The following is a 24906-nucleotide window of genomic DNA, read 5'->3' on the forward strand; positions in this document are numbered from 1 at the left end:
TAATTTAATATTTTCTTTTTCAGTATGCTGCTGGAGTATATGAATTTCCCCTTGGGATTAATAAAGTATCTATCTATCTATCTATCTATCTATCTATCTATCTATCTATCTATCTATCTATCTATCTATCTATCTAAAGTCCCTGTTGGCTTCCCAATACTTTTGTCCATATAGAATGCTAACTGACCACCAGTTTCACCTTAAATTCTGAAAAAGAAGACCTCTTAAGAAAATACGCATTTTCACAATTTTAAAATAATTTAAGGAAGTCAAAGAAAATGGAAACTTTTGAGGCCCATCGTTCACAAGTGGTAACTTATTTTGGCCGTTCGTTTTTTCTTTTTTCATTTTGGCTTCTTAGCCTTTGGGGGGCAGTCGCGAGTGGCCCGAGTGGGAGGAGAAAGCGGCTGCTGGGAATCAGTCCGAGTAACGGGGTTTGTGGGAGAGGAAAAAAAAAAACTCTGTTGACAACTAAATTGGGGGCGAGTCGGAAAGTGTCGGGATCGGCAGCATCCGTGATGCCCGAACACTTTCCGAATCCTGCGTAACGTATGCGTGGGGAAGAGTTAAGAAAAAACCGGCTGCTGGAAGATTTTCGTCCAAATTTGAAGATAAAGGTGCCGCACGATGGTTACAGGAGTCTGGAGTGCATTGGTATAGTCGAATCTCTCAGGAAGGAGGGTGGAAGCAGGCTATTGAGAGGACAGGGCCACGAAAGAAACAAAAAAGGGAAAAGAAAGTACATTAAAAACCGCAGCCCGGCCAGTCCAAACTCGTCTGCTTCCACGAGGCCGCGCCGCGGCGGATGAACGTGGAGAGCTGAACGAGTTTCCCATCTTGCCAAGCGGGACTCCGGCTCGAGTTGGGTTTTCTGGGGGAAACAAGAAGCCATCAGTGGAACACGAGCACGTTCGCCGGTTGACCTGTTTTCCTAAACTTTCGGATATAGAGATCGCGATCATGGCAACGGAGGCGCCCGAAAGCGGGGCAAAACCTGCCAGCGAAACGGACCGAGACACACCCTGGCCGGTCTCCGGAACGCAGGGAAGTGGGACGGCTTCTACAGGGAGTGGGGGCAAGGAGCCTGCAGTGCCCCGTCCACGGCACCGGAGCGCCCCTTCTGCGGCTGCGCGGAGTCCTACGAAGAGCCCGGCTTCTCCGGGGCACAATGGGAGGTGGGTGGTCGCTCTTCCTCTTTTGCTTACTTTGTCAGGATTATTGTGAACAGGAGCTTTATAATGGCGTGATAACGAAGTGCAGCTCTTATGGAGTAGGGGATGTGAAGAAAGCAGGCAAAAATATTTTTTTATGGGGATTGACCGAAGCGCTTTTGTGAAAACGTCAATTGTGTGTCAGTAGAAAAAAAAAGTACCTAAAATTGTGACATCGCGATGCCAGACGCCCCTCTCGCGCACGCACACGAATCTCTTTAACTTTTTTGAAACGGTGTCCGTGTAAAGTTCGGGGCTGTAAAAAGCAATTTAGGGAATCTGCACAGTGTCGGGACCTGAAGATTGATTGAGGGAGGAAAGGAGGGGCGGGCCGGGAGAGGGAGGGGGGCACCCGGTAACTGTGCCAGCTGCTGGATAAGACAGGCCATTCTAGTGTTTTGTGGGGGCAGGGTGGGGTCACGATCTTCTTTATCTTTTGTGGTCTGCCAGCTGCACAGATTGAGAGCCGCAGCTTACCTTATTTTGTTGGAATTGTCTGATGTCGTCAAGACAGTGGCCCACTTCACTTATTGTGCGCATGCAGGCATCGCGTTTCTTGAACCTTTTGTTTCCTCAGCAGCTCCTCGGAAGTTCAGGGATTTCCCCCAGAGAAGCATAAGTTTTTTGTTTTTTTTTTAATATTTATGCTGTATTTGTAACTGTGAATGCTGAACACACGGTGCCTTCAGAAAAGTATTCACCCCCCCCCCCATTTTGTTATATTACTGCCTTGTGGTAAAATCATTTAAAGTCATTTTTTCTCTTATCATGCATCACTTAATACCCGTTGCAAAGTGAACGCGGAATTTTTAAACCTTCTTCTTCTTTCAGCTGCTTCTTTTCAGTTTCCACAACAGATCATCTTGTCCCATCTCTTCCTGTCCTCTACATATTTCTCTGTTACACCCATCGCCACATCCATAAACCTTCTCTTAGGCCTTCCTCTTTTCCTTTAAAATGAAAAAAAGAAAAAAAACAATATGTAGATGGATACACATGAAAGACACCATATGATTGATTGATTAATTGATAGTGTGAGTGCCGGGTTAGATGGACTGGCATCCTGACTTGGAGTGCAAGCCGGTTCCTTGCCAGGAAGTGTGGCCACAGTGTTTAGAGCAGGATGGACTGTTGTCCTGGGCTGGGATGTGTGTGGATTCCATTTCTCAGAAGGGAGGCCTGCTCAGAAGGACAGTGGGAGTCTGCATCCCAGGATTGTGTCCAAGTTCCCCCATACACAAAATGGCAGCATTAAGCAACACTTAATACCCATGACAAAGTGAAAGCATAATTTATGGAACCTTTATTAAAAATAAAAAAAACACAAAATATTCAGACCCTTTACTGTAACGCATGAAATTTAGTAGAGGTGCATCAAATTCTATTGATCACTGTTGAGATGTTTCTACGCTTTGTTTGAAGCCCACCTGTGGTTGTTTTGGTCAATTCGACCTGATTAGGAAAGGCACACTCCTGTCTGTAGATGGTCCCACAGTTGAGCAAAAGTCAAGTCTTGAGGATGAAGGAACTTCCTGTAGAGCTTACGTAGATCTGGGGAAGGCTACAAAAAATGTTTTCAGTGCTGAAAGTTCCCAAAAGCACAGTTGCCTGGGTAATTCTTAAATGGAGTTGGTTTGGAACTTCCTAGTGGCATCTGTCTGGCCAAACTGAGTGGGGTAGAAGGGCTTTGGTAATAGAGGTGACGGAGAACCCAAAGGTTACTCTGGTTGAGTTTGAGAAAACCTGTGAAGATGGGAGAAACTTCTAAAAGGGGAACCAGCAATGCAACACTCCAGCAATCTGAGCTTTATAACATAGTGGCACTAAAGGACTCTCAGACTATGAGAAATAAGAATTCTGAATAAGATTCTAAATAAGAGTAAGATTCCAATTCTAAGTAAGATATAAATAAATAAGCTCTTATTCTAAATAAATAAGATTCTTATTCTGAGTAAGAGTAAGATTCTGAATAAGATTTTAAATTAGAATAAGATTCATATTGTAAATAAGATATAAATAAATGAGATTCTTATTCGAAGTAAATTAATTAATATTTTAAATAAGAGTAAGATTCTAAATAAGAATAAGATTTCTATTCTAAATAAGATGTAAATTAAGAGTAAGATTCTGAATAAGATTTTAAATTAGAATAAGATTCATATTGTAAATAAGATATAAATAAATGAGATTCTTATTCGAAGTAAATTAATTAATTCTTATTTTAAATAAGAGTAAGATTCTAAATAAGAATAAGATTTCTATTCTAAATAAGATGTAAATTAAGAGTAAGATTCTGAATAAGATTTTAAATTACAATAAGATTCATATTGTAAATAAGATATAAATAAATGAGATTCTTATTCTAAACAAAGTCTTATTTTAAATAAGAGTAAGATTCTGAATATGATTCTAAATAAGATTTCTATTCTAAGTAAGATATTAATAAATGAGATTCTTATTCTAAATAAATAAATACATTCTTATTCTAAATTAATAAGATTCTTATTCTAAATAAATAAATATTGTCTTATTCTAAATAAATTCTTATTTTAAATAAGAGTAAGATTCTGAATAAGTTTCTAAATAAGAATATAATTTCTATTCTAAATAAGATACAGATAAGTAAATGAGATTCTTATTCTAAATAAATACATTCTTATTCTAAATTAATAAGATTCTTATTCTAAATAAATAAATATTGTCTTATTCTAAATAAATTAAATTCTTATTTTAAATAAGAGTAAGATTCTGAATAAGTTTCTAAATAAGAATATAATTTCTATTCTAAATAAGATACAGATAAGTAAATGAGATTCTTATTCTAAATAAATAAAGTCTTATTGTAAATAAATAAGGAAATAAGGCAGCTAAAGGACTCTCCGCCTGTGAAAAGTAAGATTCAGTGGTCTGAAGAGGCTGTTTGGCAGGTAAAGCGCGGTGTTGTTATCTTTTGGGGAGTTTTTCGATGGCTCGTGGCTCAGAATATTTCAATTGCTGAGGTCCACACCTTCTTTTCAGTCCTGCTCTTTTATCTTTTATCTCCATTTGTTATCAGGTCTTGTAGTATTTCCCTCTGTCTTCTCCGCTCTCCTTTCACCCTCTTTGAACCTTTCCTCATTCTCTGTCAACTCTGATGCTGCCTGTCTCTGCTACTTATACCTTTTCACTGAAGATTCCCTCCAGGCCCTTACCCATTCCATCTGGGAATGTGATCTTTCACTATCTATTCATCTTGTTTGGGACCAGAATTTTAAGCACTTTGTTTTTGCTTGTAAAAATCCCAACCTTTAATGTGCAGATTTCAAATTTCTGCATCGCCTGTATCTCTCGGCCTGTAAACATTTTGCTATGGACCCTTCTTTTCCTTCTAATGATCCCCTTTTGTTTTCGTTGCTCTTCTAAACCCCCAGGTACTTTTATACTTCCTTCATGTACAGTACCGTCCTTGAGCCTTTTGCTGAGCTGTGTTAGTTTCTTTATTTTGCTCTCTCCAGTACTTTACTCCTCATTTTCCTTCTCTTGAGTCTTTTTTTTTCACTTTTTCTTTCCAATTTCAGCAAAGATTTTCTCTTTGGATGCAGTTACTGCACAGGTAGACCTGTCTTTGGGCAGACAATCTCCTGACTTGTTAACCTTTTGCTTCTGGAAGTCCTCTTTATACCACCTTGTGCTTATTGAATTGACTTCTTCTAGGATTAACTTTACACCCATTTCAAATATTTCTTGCTTGAGTGAGAGCTCTGACTTAAGTAAATAAAATATCAACATTATTTGTGCAGCTGTGCCTTCTCTCCTCTGTGATTAACGTCAGCTGCTTGGGTGTGTGAGGCTGGGGAGTCTGAATTTTTATATATATAATAATAATAATAATAATGCATTTAATTTATACAGCATATTTAATCCAAATGCTTATGGATCTGGCTGTGCTAGTAATGCTGTTGTGAAACTGATGTTGAGCTGTTAGTCTAATTTAGCCCAGTATGTTCATGAGCGTGACTAGTAATGGACTTGTTCACAATCTAGAGTCCATTCTTGCTTTGCATCTGCTGTTGCTGGTGTACCTCTCCATAATCCAGATTTAGAGTTAGCAATTTGAGAAAATGAGTGGATCGTTGGAAAATAATGTCCAATAATTGAGTGCGATTACATGCACACACATAGCTGGATTAAGGTGAATAACCTGGATAAGGCACAGACCTGGGGGGGTATTTTTCGTACGTCACTTAAATCATCCGAGATCAGGTGCTTCATCTTGGATAAGTTAATGCCGGTGACACTCATCTGGGTTAGGTCAGTTTTTCAAACGCAGCCGTGTATTAGATTAGTCGAGCTGGATCTAATCATACGAGATGAATGCGCGCGCCCGCGCTGAGTGAAAAGCCCATATATATTGAGTCTAGAATACATGATCAGCAAGTCTTTGATAGGCTGTAACAAAATGACGAAAGAACGGCCGCATTTTTTTTTTCACACACGCGGCGCAAGACCTTTTATTTGACGGACATGAAGAATTTCAAGATTTAATATGCACAAGGGGTAACACTGCAAAAGCAGCCCAAACCAGAAAAGACGGCTGGCAAAAAGTGGCCGACAAATTAAACGCTAAGTAGTGTGCATTGTACTTACTGAATGCAGCGTTTCATTTCCTATGTGTCAGATTAATTATTATTTAATATGTCGTAATTCCAGATCAAACGTGAGCACAAGGAGAACATGGGAACAGGTTAAAGTGAAGTACAAGAATATACTTCAAACTGGTAAATATTGGTATATAACTATTTAAAGAATTGTTGACATAAATAATCATATATAATATAAAAAACATTAATTTTAAAGCTAATAAGAATGCAGACAAGCAAAAAACAGGTGGAGGTCTATGTGGTCCAGACCTAACCCCTGCAGAAGAGTTGGCTCTCCAGCAAAATGCCCATCGCCCTGTTTCTGAGGGCATTGCAGGGGGAAGCTCCTCCTCAGAACCAGTGGCAGGATGCAGTGGTCACTTCATTTCAGGTAAAGGATGGTCATTGCACATGTTTGTTCTCCATGTGTGCCATAGGTACAGTATGCTCCATATAACCCTCTTTTTTTGTTGGGTCAGTTACAGGGAATGTCATATCCCTTGAACCTGTGTCTGACCAACGAGATATTGACGAAGGTCAAATATTTGATGAAGACACTGTGTCTGATTATTCATCAGGAGGAGAGGTACATTTTCCAAATAATGTTTGATCAAACTCCACTCTGATCAGTCCCATGTGCCCCAATCACATTTGGAAATCCTGGTAATGAGAATGTTAGTTAGGCTGATTGAGATTCTTCATGGAACTGTGGGTGTTTTAGCCTGTGTATTACCTACCTGCAATGGCGTGAAATGCCTTTTTTATTGTCTGCACACGCAGGTGTCCAGGAAACACTATGAAAACCCGAAGGAAATGTTTCAGAGCCAAACAGACTTTACGAATTGCCTGGCAAACTGCACTTTTCGATAGATATTCCGCATCGCCTGCAGTATATAAAAAAGTGCCGCTTGTAAAAAACCTCAAAGCAATGCATACTGTCTGTGTGGTTGTGAGAGCCCGACTTCGACGAGTTTGACTTTGAATATAAGGTGCTAATAAATCTTTGAGGTACAATATTCCCCCTTGGCTAAAGCGGTATCTTTCGAAAAGAATTTACTCCGGGAGCAATAAAGGATCTTGCCGATCGCGCAAAACCCTCTCTATATGAAATTCTCTTCGTATAATTTGCGCACCAATATCAATTGGTCGCTCATTCATGAATGGCGAAACCATGACTAGATGACTTCCACGCACCGTCACTGATCACGTGTGTAAACTAATCCTTGTTTACGTAGAACAAACTGCTCTGAGCAGGTTTGCGGATTAGGATGTGTTGCTATGACAACACTTCCAGCAAGAGTTTAGAAAAACTGACAGATCCAGGATCAGGCCAAATCGTCAACAATTACATCCGGATAAACGACTAATCCACGTATGAAAAATACCCCCCTGGTTTCTTACAAATCCACGTTTACATCGGCAAGTAATCTTCCAGAGCTGTCCTTTGCAAAGTATGTTGACTTCGCTATAAACTGCACAAAAAAAAAGAATTAAACGTTATCATTGGTGTCTGTAAATCTGAAAATAAGCGTGGCGGCTGTGATACTGTCATTGGATTGGCTGGCCCAGAGCTGACTCAGTTTAGATTGGCCAATAGGGGGAGGCAGCTTAATGGACAAACCCAAATCGTATTGTGTGACATCATCTACTGTTGAATTCTGCTCTGTACTTGTAGTATTTTTATTTTACTATTATATTGAGGATTATATTGTTCTGTGTATTATATTGTAATTACCCCTTTTTTTGGACACCCACTACACACAACCTACCCGGAGAGGGGTCTCTCTTTGAACTGCCTTTCCAAAGGTTTCTTTCATTTTTTTCCCCTGCTAGGGTTGTTTTTTTGGGAGTTTTTTATTGTCTTCTTAGAGAGTCAAGGCTGGGGGCTGTCAAAAGGCAGGGCCTATTAAAGCCCATTGTGGCACTCCTTATGTGATTTTGGGTTATACAAAAAATAAATTGTATTGCATACTATATATATATCATAAATACATTTTGTGAGTCAAATTGATGATATATTTACAGTACAGGTTTCTTTTACCAGATTGCACACCGCACACCTTTTTCTGCTTGGCTGTATAACTGAGCCCTCCAAAGGAACGCCTAAACGATACATGTGCATCTCGCCTTACACCCAGTGCTGCCGGAATAACAACGCAGGTATTTTACTTCAATAGCATAAGTACTGGGGACAGCCCCGTTAAAAAGCTTGTAGTGAACAGCAGCAAAATCCTGTGCTGCAATGGCTTCACTCACAGGGCTTCTTCCTAAAACACCTGAATCCCAATTCCTCCAGTCCGTGCACTTTAAATTGCCGCTGTGGTATCGGGGAGAGAGCAAAACATAACTGAATAAAAGACATAATGCTAAGAGAATTTCTTTTTAATTTTTATTTATTTTAATTAAAAGCAAATAACAATCCATACAATCAAATCCACTGCAAGACAAAAGCTTACCTCAGCTTTCCCCACAAGAAACAATTTTTGGTCTTCAGCATCCAAGTTCCTCCTGCAAAAATTCCTTATCTCATCCACACATCTTGAATTTGGCCACATCAAAGATTTCCAGCTCAAAAGTAATCCTAATTTTGAGTAGTTGCACCCAAAGAGAACAATCCATGCTGGCCAGACTTTGTGTAGGTTATAAAGAGGCAGAATCTTTTGGAGAGGCACTAAAAACACTGAAGGTACTTTAATGGAGTCAAAGACCTGCTGCTATCAGTCGTTGTGTAAACTCGCCTCTGAATTCAAAAAAGTCCGCAGAACCTGCTTCTCTGATGCCTGTTTCTTAGTCTTTTACTCAACTTTACTCTACAGTGGTGTGCAAAAGTATTTGATCCCCTTGAAAGTCATCGTAATTTTCTGCCTGACAAGATTTGTCCACATATATATCCATTTAGTATTTTTAATGTGAACTCTTATGCTGTAACAATATATTTCCAAGTCGAAATAAACCGTTTTCTTTAGATATTTAGCCATAGAAGAAAAAAAAAAACTTCTGTTGTGCAGAAAATGACTTTCAAGGGGATTGAATACTTTTTAGTAAGAAAGTGAGATTTGATTCGGACCTAGTTTAGTAAAATTTGACTTGCTTGTATGAAATGTTATTTTATTTAAATAAATTCAATAAAATGTTTAAAAAAAATGAGAGAGAGAAAATGGGTGATTTATGGTAGGTGCGGAGTGTCCGGTGTCTTCATACACAAATGCGAGAAATCATATGGTTATCGATATACTGTGCATGCTGCAGAATTAGGAGCCAACTTTCATTTAACCTTTTTGCAGTGGCTAGAAAAAGTACTAATCTGTTATGTGATGAAGTTCGTTTCAACTGAAGGAAGGTTAAAATGGAAATGGCTAATAAATGTGTTGGCCACACCTTAGCGTCATTTTAAATGCATTGTGTGATGTGATCAGCTTGCCTCTTAATGGTGCAGGATGTTAGAAGTGACTCTCCTCCACATGCTGATTAGTCTGCTCAAACTCCATCGAAGTACTGTATTGTGTCCTTTGAAACATTACGCTCTTCCTCTTACCTAATGTCTGCGGAAAGGAGCCTGCAATATGCTCCTCTGACACCTTGTTTCTTCTCAATGGTAAATAGTAAAGGGGCCCCTCCATAGTCCTGACTGACTGATGATCAAAGAACTGACGTTCACTATACTGAGTTAGTGCTTTTTGACAGTTTGAACAAGAGGAGAACTAAAAAAAAAAAAGAAACTTTGGAACTGCAGAATGGGAAGAGATCAAAGATATTGCAGCTTATGTAAATGTCAGTGCATATCCAAGGACAGGCAGAATACGTCTAGTAATACAGCAGCAAACATTATTTTGTATGCCTTTCTAAATTAAACAGCATTCTAGAGTTCGTTTCAACTGCAGTATTGATTGTTTACATACAGTATTCCCATAATTGGAAGTGACTTGCTTAATGTAACAATGTGAAATGGCAACCTGTGGTATTTATAGTGCGATTATTCATCTAATGAGGCCTCATCCACTGAATCTTTGTTGCTTTCTGGGTTTACACTTCTGCACAGCCCAACTCCTACATACAGTATGCTGCTTTATTGCTCACTTATAGCTGAACACAACCCTTCCAGTCAAGTCTTGCATTTTTAGCAGCACTGAAGTCTGCTGCTTGCCTTATGGATATTCAGCTATGACAGTGAGCTAACTTTAGCACTGAAAAATTTACCTTGTACCTAATTTTGACAGAGCAATTGCACTGACTTTCTGTATGCTTTAGTTTCTGTTTATGTGTTACCTATTGCTTAATAATCGGATCGGATTAATGAAAACAATCCTTTAAAAATAATGTTTTTACAATTTTGTTTAACAAGAATATCATCCACGTTCATGACAACTTATTAAAAAAAAAAAAAAAAAAAGTGTCTTTTATTTTTACATAGTACACTGTAGAGAATGAGATGCCTAAAATTCAACTGATTTGTCTTTGAGGACCATTAAAGTGATGGATTATTCACCGATGCACCTCAACCCATCCCTGCTCTTGAAGGACTAGACCAGGGATGGCCAACTATGATCCTGGAGAGCCACAGTGGCTATGGTTTTCATTCTAACCATTTTCTTAATTAGTGTTTTTGCTGCTAATTAACTTCATTTAATTTACAGTATATGGTTCAGCTATTGTGCCCCCGCTATATTGCGGATTTTTCTGTGGAATATATCTAACATTTAAGCAATACAGTAAATCATTAAATGTATGTACAGTGGAACCTCGGGTCACGACTGTAATTCATTCCAAAACTCTGGTCGCAACCCGATTTTGTCGTGACCTGAAGTAAATTCCCCCATAGGATTGTATGTAAATACAATTAATCCGTTCCGGGCCGTACGAGCTGTATGTAAATATATATACGCTCGCTCGCACTCTCGCTCTGGCTCGCTCGCACTCTCTCTCTCTCTCTCTCTCTCTCTCTCTCTCTCTCTCTCTCGCTCGCTCGCACTCTCTCTCGCTCGATCTCTCGCACACTCTCTCGCTCTCTCTCTCTCTTTTAAAATGACCAGGTCGAAATGATCTACCTACATTGAAAAGGATATATATACAGTGGAACATCGGGTCACGACCGCAGTTCGTTCCAAAACTCTGGTCGCAACCCCATTTGGTTGTGACCCGAAGTAATTTCACCCATAGGATTGTATGTAAATACAATTAATCCATTCCAGACCGTACGAACTGTATGTAAATATATATACGCTCGTTCATTCTCTCTCTCGCGCTCTCTCTCTCTCTCTCTCTTGCTCGCTCGCTGCACAGGGAGAGACTGAACATGTGCGGAAATCATCGGCGTGTACGAACCGGAAGGGAAACTGGCTTGTTCGTCACCCAAGTGTGTGGTCGTGAACAGATGCAAAAGTTTGGCAAACTTTTTGGTCATAACCCTATTTGTACGTGGTCCGAGACGTTCATGACCCGAAGTTCCACTGTATATTATATACTATGGTAGACAAAGAGTTTCGCGTTACAGTACCACGATGATTTCTTACAAGGTCCGTTATTGGCTGAAAGAGGAGACTCAACGAATCAGAGCGGGATTTTCATTCTCTTGGGCTCTGATTGGCTGTTGCTAACGTGGTGTAATCTCACAAGAACAGTGAGCGTGCGTCCCCGACGCATCTCAGTTCTCTGCGTATCGCGTACCTTTCTTGTGGTGTGATTGTTGTGAGCAAACTTTTTGTGAACTTTTCGTTTTGTTTTAAGCCTTACGATGGCTCCCAAGCGTCCTGCATCTTCTAAGAAGAGAAGGAAAGCGTTACGCGGACGCCGCTCGCCATTACGGCTTGAATGATTCGACAGTACGCTACATTATTATTGTATTATTATTATTATGTTACTCATATCCTTAGCCCAACATCCACATATCATATGTGTTTGCAAAGTGTGTTTAAATTAGTTTACATGTGTTTAAAGCATGTGGGAGGGGTATGTTAAGGCTTAAACTATAAAAAATGTTTATTTATATGGTCTTTCTATATCACGGATTTTCACCTATCGCTGATGGGTCTGGAACATAACTTCTGCGATAGGCGGGCGATCACTTATTTTCTGTTATGACTGTGACCCTTTAAATCAAGACAGAGGAACGTCGGTCCTGGAGGGCTGCAGGATTTTGTTCCAACCCAATTGCTTAATGAGAAGTCATTCAATGCTGACGAAGCACGTATTGCTCATGTGACATTTTTTGGCTTCATTTTAGTTGTCTCGCTTGTTTAAAGTTTGAATCCTTAAATGCTTATTTTAGTCTTAAACAGCTGTATTCATTGTTTTAACGGCTCCTTATTAGCAATAAAATGCAAATGACAAAAGAACCAGTAGTTCTCCATCCAACTTGGCTCCATTTCCAGCTGTGTGTATTCATCATTCACTATTTGGTTTAATTAAGTACTCAAACTGAAGAGAAAGTGAAGAACTGAAAATTACTTATCCGTTTTAGGCTTGATATCACTTGGATGATGTGATACATGTATCATTAGAAAGGAAAAAAAATCAATGATTTAAGAATGAGCTGACATGGTCGAGTTAAAACACTAACAAGCCATGAAATTAAATAAGATCTGTTGTTAGTGAGGATTGGTTTCTAATTAAGCAGTTGGGTTGGAACAAAAACCTGCAGCCACTGTGGCTCTCCATGATCAGGTTTGGCCACCCCTAGACTAGACCTATTTTGGCAGAACCTTCTACCTCACCTGCTTCACATCACTTTCTTATTTCAACTTGTCACATCATCATTAGTCCTAAACTACCCTGTCCTAATTTTTTGGAACATGCTACAGGTGCCAGTTTTGTTATAGACATTGTCATACACGTGTGTTTGGGAGTCTAGTTAAGGACTCGGGTGATGGTAGTTACCCACCGGACCAAGAGCTGGCGCTGTTTGCTTATGCCTTCTCTCTCCCTCCCTCTGCAGAAGGGGAGATTGACAGCTGCTCGTCCTTTGATGTCACTTCCATTGTCTGGGTTCCTGGACCCACCCCTTCCTGCCTGGTAGCCACATAAGCAGCAGTTTGACCATGTAGGGGGGGAGTTGGATTTGGAACCCCGTCTGAAAAGAGTTTTCTGCATTTATTGTGTGCTTTCTTTGATTTAAATTTTTTTTTATTTTTTGACTTCAATTATACAGGGTCACCCAGTGGTGCCCCACAACTGTCACGCTGTTTTGTCTCCCTTTTTACAATATATATCTTCAAAAAAACAATACAGTTTGATTATATAAAGCATGAAACACCTTGACCTTGTCAAAGTCAATTTACAGATCACTCCTTTTTGTTTTTATTCCTATTTTCTCTACTGTCCCTCCTTTATTTATTTATTTATTTATTTATTTTTTTGGAATTGAGGCTGTAGTTCACAGGTGTCGGACTCCGGTCCTTGAGGGCCGCAGTGGCTGCATGTTTTCATTCTAACCATCTTCTTCAATAGTGAGCAGTTTTTACTGCTAATTAACTTCTTTTGCTTTAGTTTTAATTAACTTGGCTCAGACCCCTTAATAGTCTCATTTCCTTAATTAGTAGCCAAACAATAAAGAGACATCAAACAAGCCACCATATGACCAGCTCACCTGTGCCCATCACACAATATCTGAAAATAAAGAAAAGGTGAAGGTCTTGGTAAGGTTGATCTCTCCAGTCACCAAAACATTTTGACAGTATTCTTAGAAAAAACAGAAAAATCAACAAATTTGGAAATGAGAGCAACAACAAACCATTGAATTAAATAACGGGCTTAATTAACAGCAAGAATCAGCTTCTCATTAAGAGACTGTTTGGAGTGAAATTGGTTGGAGTTTGAAATCCCAGTTTAACTGGTCATCTGTTGGCTCGTTTCACGTCTTATTTCTGTTTGGCTGCCATTTAATGAAGAAACAAATCAATTCAGAGGACTGAATCCTTAAAAACAAGGGCTATTAAAATGAAGGGAAAAAGAGTTAATTAGCAGTGAAAAGGGCTAGAATGAAAACCTGTAGCCACTGCGGCCCTCCAGGCCCGGAGTTCAACACCCCTGCTGTAGTTACCCAAAGGGGAAATGCCAACCCAGTCAAAAATGAAGTTCAGACCATTTGAAATTGGTGGCATCTGTTTAGATTTCAGTAAGGCACATGTTCATACTCAGAATCTGGTAGTGCTTTCAAGAAGTGATCTGACTTTAAACTGTCACTACTCTTTTGGATTTGTCTTCTGCGTCAGACCTGTTCATCTCTGCACAAGTTGGTGTGACGAGCTATTCGAATGCACAGTGACTATCCCTGACTGTCAAATGCCAGCACTGGATTTCCCTCCCCCATGTTCTCTGTTACCAGCTGCAGTTTTCAGTTATGTACCCTACTGCTCACACACACACGCACACACACACCGAGTTCCTATTCTTAGGTGCCTTGTATAGTCTCTCAGGCTTCTGCTGTATTAGTCATTGCAAACTGATTTGGAGGGAAGAGTCTGCAGTAACCTTCTAATGGCGGGCTGTGAAAAAATCCAATTTGCTCCTTACAAACTCTTTACAATTGTTCAATTAGCACAAAGCCCAGGCTGTTTGCATTAAGGTTTGTAGTTTGGAGAAAGTATGTCATTGATACACAGTAATAGGGAACGAGAAAAGAAATCATTTATTGTAATTGAAACAGACAACACACTGTCAAACTTATGTATGTGAAAGTTTAAGTCGTACTGGTAATTAAATGAGTGAATCTACAGTGCCCTTCATAATGTTTAGGACAAAGACACATTTTTCCTTGATTTGTCCCTCTACTCCACAGTTCAAAATTTCAAATTGAACCATTCAGGTGTGATTTAAAGTACAAAATACGGACTTTATTTTGCAGGCTTTCATTTCATTACGTTTCAGTTACATAACTCTTTTTCACATGGTTCTGTCGACCCAGCACCCCCTCCCAATACCAAACTCCAACCCCCCAAACACACACGCACTCACTTTTCAGGGCTGTGACACAGCAATGGCAGGTCTATTAAAGCTGTCATGTTTAGTGCTTTGTCACATATCCCAGCATGCGAAGTCTGCGATTCATAGACAGCACAAGGTGCTGAGGGTCTTCTCTGATGATGAAGTCTCTAGTGCAGCCATCTTCAGCCCCTGCTTGTTTCGGGCTGAGCTTGTCCCCTTAAGCTTCCTCTTCAGCACATGGAAGCCCTGCTCAGTTGGATTTCATTTGGGTGACTGGCTTGGCCATTCAAGAATTTTTCCATTTTTAGCTTTGAAGAAGCACTGTGTTGATTTATCTTGTTGTAGGATTAAATGCCGTCTAGTGAGTTTGGAGGCATTTATCTCAACTTGAGCAGATCGGATGTTTCTACACACCTCAGCATTCATTGTGCCACTGGCGTCAGCAGTTCCATCATCAATGAAGAGAAGTGCGCCAGGACCTGTGGCTGCCTTCTTTTTCCAGTTTTTTTGTGGTGGCGGCTTGCGCCACCACCATCTACTCAAAGCACCATGATGTTCCAACATTGATGGATTAAAAGCCAGAAGTCTGCATGACCATCATCATCAAGTCCTTCCGTGAGAACCCTAAATACAAAGAGGACTATTTCATTTTTGTTAGGTAGAATGCCCAGAGGGGACTGGGTGGTCTCGTGGCCTGGAACCCCTGCAGATTTTATTTTTTTCTCTAGCCGTCTGGAGTTTTTCTTTGTCCTCCATGGCCATCGGACTTTACTCTTATTCTATGTTAACTAATGTTGTCTTATTTTAATTTCTTACTTAGTCTTTTATTTTTCTTTTCTTCATTATGTAAGGCACTTTGAGCTACTTTTTTGTATGAAAATGTGCTATATAAATAAATGTTGTTGTTGTTGTTGTCATACATGCCCAAGCCATAAACCCTCCAGCTCCATGATTAACAGATGAGGTGGTCTGCTTTGGATCTCGGGAAGTTCCTTGTGGTCTCCACACTTTGCTCTCGCTATCACTCTGATGAGGTTCATCTTTGACTGTCTACAAGACCTTTTTCCAGAATTCTGCAGGCTCTTTGAAGTCCTTTTTCACAAACTGTAATGTGGTCATCCTGCTTGTGTAGTTTACATTTTTCTGTGTTTCCTCCGTGTTTCTGTTCGTGACGTCTTCTACTGATAGTCGTCTCTGACTCCCACACATCTACCTCCTGAAGACTGTGTCTGGTCTGTCTGACAGGTGTTTGTGGCTTTTTCTTGACCATAGTGAGGATTCTTCTGTCATCATCTGCAGTGGAGATCTTCCTTGGCCTATCAGCCCCTTTGTGATCACTGAGCCAGTGTGTTCTTTCTTCTTCGTGATATTCCAGACAGGCGATTTCGGTCATCTTAAGGTTTTAGCGATGCCTCTAATGGTTTTGTTCTTGTTTTTCAGTTTCATAATGGCTTATTTGACTTTCATTGGCATAGCTCATGTCCTCATGTTGAGCAATGGCAACTACAGACTCCAAAGGGTAGAAACCAGCTGAGGTATTTTATGAAGCCATGAAACCCACCTGAGGAATCACAAGCACCTGTGAAGCCAATTGGCCCAAACATTATGGTGCCCTGAAATGGGATGACTGTGGGGGGGGGGGGGGGGGGGAAGTGTTGTGTAACTGAAATGTATGAAAATCCCTTTAAATGAAAATCTGCAATGTGAACTTTAGTCACATCTAGAGGTGGGCGGTATGACCAAAATTCTATATCACGGTATTTTTCTAAATTCTGCCGGTTTCACGGTATTAGATGGTATTTTTTTCCCCATGCATGAGTGGATGTTAACCACATTTTCCACTGCAATTACTGCAGTAGACTGGCTAAGAATAACCTATTAGACTGTTATGAGAATTGTACATCGTACAAAAAGACATTTTAATGTGCACACAAGTATTAATCCAGGTTTGCATGGCCCCATAAAGTGAGTTTTCAAGGGGGTGGCACTAAAGAGAAGGAATCACATTGCATGACAGATGCAGTCAAAATATAGAACCTTTTAATTGAACAAATTTTGCAAAAGCTTAAACTATGATTTTGACAACATATTTTCAACCATCCAAAGAGGCATTTAGACTTAGTAAAATATCCAGAGGTGCTTGTCAAAAGTTGGATTGCACTGAACACGTCTTAGAAAAGGAATAAATAGTAAATATTTTTTGTAAACCAACTTCACTTTCTGTTAATGTTAACAATCTCTGTCCACTGACACATTAAAGTGACTTTTTAAACAATTTTACCATCATTAAACTGCATAATATTTAAACTAATAAATAATAACAATAAAATACATAATAGTATTACTGATAGTTGCACCATTACTTCAAGGCTTCAAGCCCAGGTGCATTACACAGTATTCACCAAATTAAAATAAAATAAAACAAGTGCAACTTGGTGATGACATCTTACCAACTGTACCATCATTTAGGCAAACTGCATTAATATGGACCTTGCTTCAAGCTAAGCTCTATACATAAATAATAAAACTGCAACTTGCATTTATAATGCTGTTTGTGGTATAGCCCTATGGAAGCGCATTAGGGCCACTGTGAAGAAAAAAAAATATGGACACAGAAGAAAAAAACATTATATGTTGAGAATAAATTCGACATGTTGACTTTATTCTTGACATTTCCACGTTAATGTTGACGCTTATGTCAAGATTAAAGTCAACATTTCCACTTTATTCTCATAGTTTATTTTATAATTAAAGTAGAATGTTGTAAACTAAACTTCATCCTAAAATCAATGTTTAATTTACTAGATTTTCTCAAACCCCGTCATAAAGTTAATGCAGCACATCAAATACTTTGTGTTAAGTGTTCCCCGACCCAGTCGTTAATCACTACGCTTCTTAAACTGACTTCCTCCGCACTAAGAGCAGGCGCCTGCAGCAATCACCCCACAGAATCCATTCACTTTATGATATTCCTGCTCTCTACCAAAACCCCAGTTCCTATCTTTCCTTTTTCTTTCTCCACATTACCAATCACCACACGATAAACGTCTTTGTGAAATTAAAACTAGTTATTAACTTAGCCGACGGAGTGTTCAGAACTTTAAAAATATCTTCGTTATACATGTTTAATTATGCCATCAATTCAGAGTTGCGCCCATCTCTGAACGAGTCGCCAGCACATTGCAGGTTAAATACAAGCAAAACATACACTAGCAAGTACAAAAACAAGTACAACTTGGCTTGCAGTATTATCCAGTAGTATAGAAACAGTATTTACACATCTGACCTTTTAAAACTAAAGTATCTCCAGGCGACGGACGTGACTCCTTTTTTTCGGCAAAAGTTCTGTTGTTCATGTTCAACTTTATCGTCGGCTTCAGTTTCGGAATGCTCTCTGTCCATTTTTCACATTTCACAGAACTTTAATTTATTTGCGCATTTATTTATTTATTTATTTATTTAATTTTGTCCAAAATAGTCCTCCATATACCTATGCTACCGCCCACTATTTGGTGGTGTAGCAGTGAAAAAGAGCCCTAGTGCAACAAATCTGTGTTTAGCGGTGTAGCAGTAAAAAAGGTCTCCACTTGAACAGTTTCCCGCTGCGCCATGTTCCGAACGCCATTTAGGCAATTTAAACTGGTGTTGTGGTATAAGAAAAATCCACATCATAAAAAAAATAAAAAACTGTTTTCGGTATGAACCGGTATACCGCCCAGCACTAGTCACGTCTGAATTGTCTGATTTGTAATTTTAAACTATGGAGTTAAGGTGGAAATGAAGATGTGTCTTAATCCCAAACATTTTGGGAGGGTACTGCATGATCATTTATTCTTAACACTAGAATTACCAGAGCCAATGAAAAAACTCGTAAATCCGCCCCACCTTAAATCCCTTCGCACCTCTCCATCAGCCTCTTTTGTCTTCTAAATGTGTCGATAAGGCCAAGCAGAAAGCAGCCTGCTATACCATCCCCCCCACTGCCTCAGAATGGGCAAGAAGTTCTCCCAGTTCCTGCCTTGATTGATTATCTGGGAGTGAGCTACCCAGAATTGTAAGGGGAAATAATTTGATGTGAGTTTTTGTCTATAACAATCTATGTAAACACATTGTTAAAACAGAAATGTTTTTCATGTTTTAGTATTAAATAACAAAATGTAGACATGAACTGTATACAGTAATGTGTGAAGGATGATGGCCAAATATCAAATAAACACTTTCACAAAAGGTGCAAGTACATTATGACAGCTTCCATGGTGTAGTGATAAGATCTGATGATTTATAATCCAGAGGTTGTGAGTTTGAAGCCGGCTCCCCGGCAGATTTACTGCTTAGGGTAGTGAGCTGCTCTTATTGTTAATATTATACAATAAAAACATACATTTGATTTGTGTCTGTAAAAGCCGGTGTAAATTTATAGTACTTGTAAAAGCGTTTTTTTTTTTTTTTTTACTTTTATTCTCTCAGTCACAATCACGATACAACATCCACCCCCTGCCCCAGATCTGACACGGTTACTTTTTATATGTATAATAGTAACCGTAAGAGCAGCTCACTACTCAAAACGGTAAATTTGCTGGGGAGCTGGTTTCGAACTCACGACGTCCGGATTATAAGTGAGCGAATCTTACCACTACACCATGGAAGCTGTCGTATTGTACTTTCTCCTTTTGTGAAAGTGTTTATTTGATATTTGGCCATCAGCCTTCACACATTATACAGTTCATGTCTACATTCTGTTATTTATTACTAAAACATGAAAAACGTTTCTGTTTTAACAATGTGTTTACACAGATTGTTGTAGACACAAAACTCACATCAGATTATTTCCCCTTACAATTCTGGGTAGCTCACTCCTAGATAATCAATCAAGGCAGGAACTGGGAGAACTTCTTGCCTGTTCTGAGGCGGTGGGGGGTATGGTATAGCAGGCGGCTTGCTGCTTGGGCTTATTGACACATTTAGAAGACAAAAGACGCTGACAAAGAGGTGCGAAGGGATTTAAGGTGGGCCGGATTTACACATTTTTTCATTGGCTCTGGTAATTCTAGTGTTGAAAGAAGGCATTACGTTTCTTTCTACCTCCATTTCTTAGAGGGGAATCTGGATTCAAGGTAATAACACACAATCCTGTTTGCTGTCTTGCTTCATTAGAACAGTCTAGACGTGAACAGGCCAATCAGCCCAACAAAGCTCACCAGTCCTATCCACTTAATTCTTCCAAAATGACATCAAGTCGAGTTTTGAAAGTCCTCTAAAGCCCTCCTGTCTACCACACGACTTGGTCACTTATTCCAAGGGTGTGTGGTTCTCTGTGTGAAGAAAAAAGAAAACAAAGATGTTTGTGTGTCTTATGTCTTGTTTTACTTAAAGTGGGTTATTAATTCTATAAAGTGACGCAAAAAAAGCGAAATAGAACAACTTATTAAATAAAAAACGAGGTGCAGTGTTGATATTTCATGTTTTATTTATATGATATGAAGTTTTTTTATATTTATGGTTGTATGTTTTGCCAGTGACAAACATTTTTGCATTAATAAGTCAAAAATGTTTTGTAGTCTTCAGAGCAGAAAATCTGGTTATTTTTCCCCACTACCTTCCTTTGGTTCTTCGATGGTGGTACGTTAAGAATTAAAAAAACATTATGTGTAGAATAACATGTTCTATTTCTGCGCAATTATATAATCAGTATGTAAAAGACCTACTCACAACTCTGTGTTTCTCATATACTTTACATCCTTTTAACAAATACTAAGGACAGGGATGAGTGTCTACCCTAGGAAAAGTGCCCTCTTGACGATGCTACCACTTGTACAACTCCATTTATTTTTCGAAAGCCTGCAATTCCAATGCAATGTTTATATCCAAAGTTTTTAATTTTCCAACAAACATGTTGTTGTTAAATCTGCTTCATTTTCAAAAGTCATAAAGGTTTCAAGCTGGATCAGAGTTTGTCAATGAAATTGCAGTCTTTCATAATGTAGCAGATTTTGTAATATGTTTTCAGCAGGAGAAATTGAATGTCATTGCACAATATTTTAGTACTATATTTTACTATAGATGATGTAATAGTTGAGTGTTTGTGAGTAGTAATACTTACTTTTTATTTCAATAAAATTATATATATATTTTTTTTCTCCCATTCATCACACATAGTCTCATCGTTTAGATTACTCGCACCTTTTCTTTGCATATTTGTCGGCATGGATTCATAATACAGCTGACAGTCTGACAACTGGTACCTCCAAAGGAGGGGTGTCTGAAGAAAATAAAGTTCAGTCACACTTTTAAAAAAAAAAAAATGTGACACAAATTCTGATAATCTGAACATGTAATTTATGGGTTACTAGTCTGTCAATATATTGCAACAAGTTGCATCTTGCTACAAAGCTGCAGTTTAAACATAGTTAGTCCTTTTTATTATTTCTTACTAGCTGTCCCCCGCCGCTCCACCCATGTAGTAGTGAAACATGATAAACTTTAAAAATCAATAAACAAATGGGTATCGCTTGCTAAGCGGAGGCAAGTTCTGCTCCAAAACGTGGCCAGAGTTAAAGCGATTCAAACGGAGGCTGGCGTGTGAGTGAGGTTGGGCCTCGTCCGGCTCTCCACTCCGGACGTCACGCTTCCACCTCCCCTCGGCCTGCAGCGTCTGTTTTGGATTCACACAAATATATCACTCCTGCAAGTGAACTATGATACTTAGCGCAATGAGAGAAGTTGAAAAATCAGCTGGAATGTTCAAGCAAATTAAGTCGTTCTCTCGTGAAAAGCGGACAGACATACAGACGTTGGATTTTATATATAGAGGTACAGCAATATCATGTTTATTAAGATGACATTGTTTTGTTCCTCACTATTATTGCGTCTGCATATTTCTCTATTTTTGAAAATGCAGCTAGAAATTTAGAGGTAAATTTATTGTTATTAGAGCTGCTTAGGTAGCACAAATACAAGTGGAGAATGAGGACAATTAAGCCTGGGAGTTTCCGAAGTCCTAATATTCAATTGGCCAGAGTGTTATAGTTATGATAATGAGTTTTATAGATTCTGAGAGACAAATATTCACTTTTTTATTTTGCCAGAGAATAATACTTGCAACCAATCTGTTTGATGGAAACAAAAACCAAAGTGAAAATAAGGAAATGTTGTCTTTTTGGCCTGAGAATCCAATCCAATTTTTGGTTGACTCCTGATTTTTAATATCACTTTGAGACTGGTCCACTAGAAAAAACTTACTAGAAACTACCTTAAGCTGAATAATTGATTTAGAAAAAAAGCTTCATCTTTATTTAATATTCTCTGTTTGTTACTGCAAAAGATGTACAGTATATGGGGCTTACAGGAAACATGAACAAGAAAGATGTCACCATACCGCACTTGTTGACTCGGTTTGTCTTTCAAAGGTACTGCTGGTTCTTTAGCATGTTTTTAAAAGTAGGACTTCTTGTTCATTTTTGTTTTAATTATAGGTTACAGACCATTTGAGGTTAAGTAGAAGTTTCTTGTAACTCAGACTAGAAAGTTTTTTTTAATGCGGCATGTCTGACTCTACTCAAGGGGTTTTCCTCTTTTAATATAGTTAATTTGCCCCAGTCATGGGTGGCTTTGACATAAAATGACAACAGACTAGTTGGTTCATTTGGGGAATTTTGATGTACATCTTTAAACTCGTGATCACCACTGTTTTCAACTTGCTGAAAAACACTTGGATTTAATCAGCAGAAGAGATTCCAGGTGAATATACATCATCCAAGAAAAAAAATACTACCTTGAGACTAACCATGGATTGTTAGGTTTGTCTTATTGTAGATGATGCAAGTGACACGTTTTCTGCAGAGACTGGCAATTTCAAAATAGACAAGCCCAAACTTTAAGCAGTTTGTCATTAGCAGCTTAAGTAATGAACCGTTTTGGTATTAACAGCATTGCACAACTGGATCTTAATATACTGTACAACAGCCACTTGTGTTTACCTTTGAATTTCATATTAAAGATCCTAAGATGTTAGGGGACAAGTTGACATTTGTCCTGGAAATGTAGATTGAACTCTGGCAAACACTGTGCACACTTCAAATGGAAGTGAAGCAGATGAGTCAGGGTTTTGTTGAAAGCATGTATTCATTCTTATGTGATGAAGTTCGTTTTATTAATGGAGAGAAAACTAACCTTTATTTTCATTTGGCACACTTGCAGTAGTTTTGTTAATGTGTGGATTTGTGCAGTCAAGCCATCCTTCATTGTACAATGACTGCAAAGAAATCTTGGAATGGATGCCTGCTATTAAATAAGTGTGACGTGGCATAAATATATGTTAGGTGAGTCTATAATCAAAGCAAAGTTGGAAAAACATAAGACAAATACTAACCAGTCACTTAGTCCTGAACAGAGTCACGGGGGTCTGCTGGAGCCTATCCCAGCTAGCATAGGGTGCTAAGCAGGAAAAAACCCTAGAAAGGGTGCCAGTCCATCTCAGGGTGCGCGCACACACACATACAAACACACGGGCCAGTTTAGGATTGCCAGTTTGCCTAACCTGCATGTCTTTCAATTTTGAGAGGAAACTGGTGTACCTGGAGAAGACCCAGGCACACACGGGGAGAATGTGCAAACTCGATGCAGGGATGGCCCGGGACGTGAACCCTGGTTTGCTTACTGTGAGGCAACGCTACCACTGCACCACCGTGCTGCCTAACACTAGCCACAAGTGTTGATTTTAGTTTTATCGGTTCCTTAGAGACACTTCTAAGTAGACTATTCATATTAAAAAGATGTGGTTACTCTATATTAGTGTTGATCAAAGAAATTTGCCAAGGTGTTTTTTGCACACTATACAGTGCTCACTGGTGACCTTGTTCACTTTAAAAATTTTCCCTCAAAATTCACTGTGTGCTGACTCAGAGAAACTCTTTTTCTTTTTCCCAGCACCCCATGATGCTTTACGAGGCCAGTACGACATCTCAGAGTTGTAGTAGCCATGTACAGAACTTTCACACGTGTGTACTGTAAACATACTACATCTCACAATTTACGTCATTGCTTGATTTGCTTTGCACATGCATGAAGTTATTTCAGAATAGACGAACTGATGTCAAGGTAGCATGTTGTGACTCCAACTTACTTATAATTATGTGAATGAAGTCTGAAACTAAAAATCATTGGAAAAATCGTGTAATGTGACAGGACCTTAAGACAGTACAGAATACCATTTCTGCCAAATTACCGTATTTTTTGCTCCATAAGACACAAATAGGTTTAGAGGAGGGAAAACAAGAAAAAAAAATATTCTGACCCAAATGGTGTACTAATATATTTAATAAAATATAGCAGAATAATATTTCAACCATGTAAAGTCAACAGCTGTATTAAGAACCATCATCACTGTCATTAACAAATGAGGAGAGACTTTAAGGTTCAAGCACTCTTCTAGTTTCCTGAAAACCCAAAGAACTTCTCATCGCTAGTGTCAGAATTTATGAAGCTCAGTTGGTCACAGTCACTGATATCACTTTCTTCGTTATCTTCATATATGATACTATCTTCAGTTCCATCTAAGGCATTGCTAATGGCAGCTTCCACCTGCAGCTATAGACTCTTCAGTACGTGAGCGATTCTCCATGTTAGTGTTTAGATCTGGATAGTGCATGTGCCCAAAACAATAACATTTATATGTTACTTACATAAAAGCTAGATCAAATGTTATTTACCTTGATTTATTTACTTATCTTCCTACAGCGTAATGTCACAAGTAGACTGCAGAGCTTCCCGTGTACATATACAAAGTACAGGGACGGCAAAAGTGCAACGTGCATTCTTTTTCCGATGTAGAACCCTCATCATCGTCTGAGTCAGGTCAGGTAATACACATCACAGTCTGTGATGCAATATTTGCTCCATAAGACGCACAGACATTTCCACTCACTTTTGGGGTAAAAAAAAGTGTGTCTTATAGAACGAAAAATACGGTAAATAGCTGAAAAGGTCATTATGAAGTAATCACCTGAAAAAGTGCAGCAATATACTGTATGTAGATGAGTCATTAAATTATGAAAAAAAATTCATAAAGTCATCTAATTATTATGAAATATCTTCTAGTTTTGTTTCAATAACGTAGTTTATGCTATTTCAGGTTTTATATCAAATTGTCCTTACTTTTA

General features: G+C 38.8%; 1 protein-coding gene across 2 annotated transcripts in view; it reads left to right on the top strand.

Moving 5' to 3' along the window:
* The first annotated feature begins 378 nt into the window (after positions 1 to 378).
* bnip2 (BCL2 interacting protein 2) overlaps positions 379 to 24906 on the top strand; it is a 113449-nt gene continuing 88921 nt past the window's right edge. Inside the window, exon 1 of one of the 2 annotated variants that reach the window (XM_028822676.2) lies at positions 379 to 1175. In XM_028822676.2, the coding sequence (XP_028678509.1) occupies positions 961 to 1175 (215 nt within the window). In that variant the 5' untranslated portion in view covers positions 379 to 960. The remainder of the gene's footprint in view (positions 1176 to 24906) is intronic. The other variant, XM_028822678.2, reaches the window with a different exon arrangement.

Source organism: Erpetoichthys calabaricus, chromosome 17 (assembly GCF_900747795.2).
Source record: "Erpetoichthys calabaricus chromosome 17, fErpCal1.3, whole genome shotgun sequence".
NCBI lineage: Eukaryota > Metazoa > Chordata > Cladistia > Polypteriformes > Polypteridae > Erpetoichthys > Erpetoichthys calabaricus.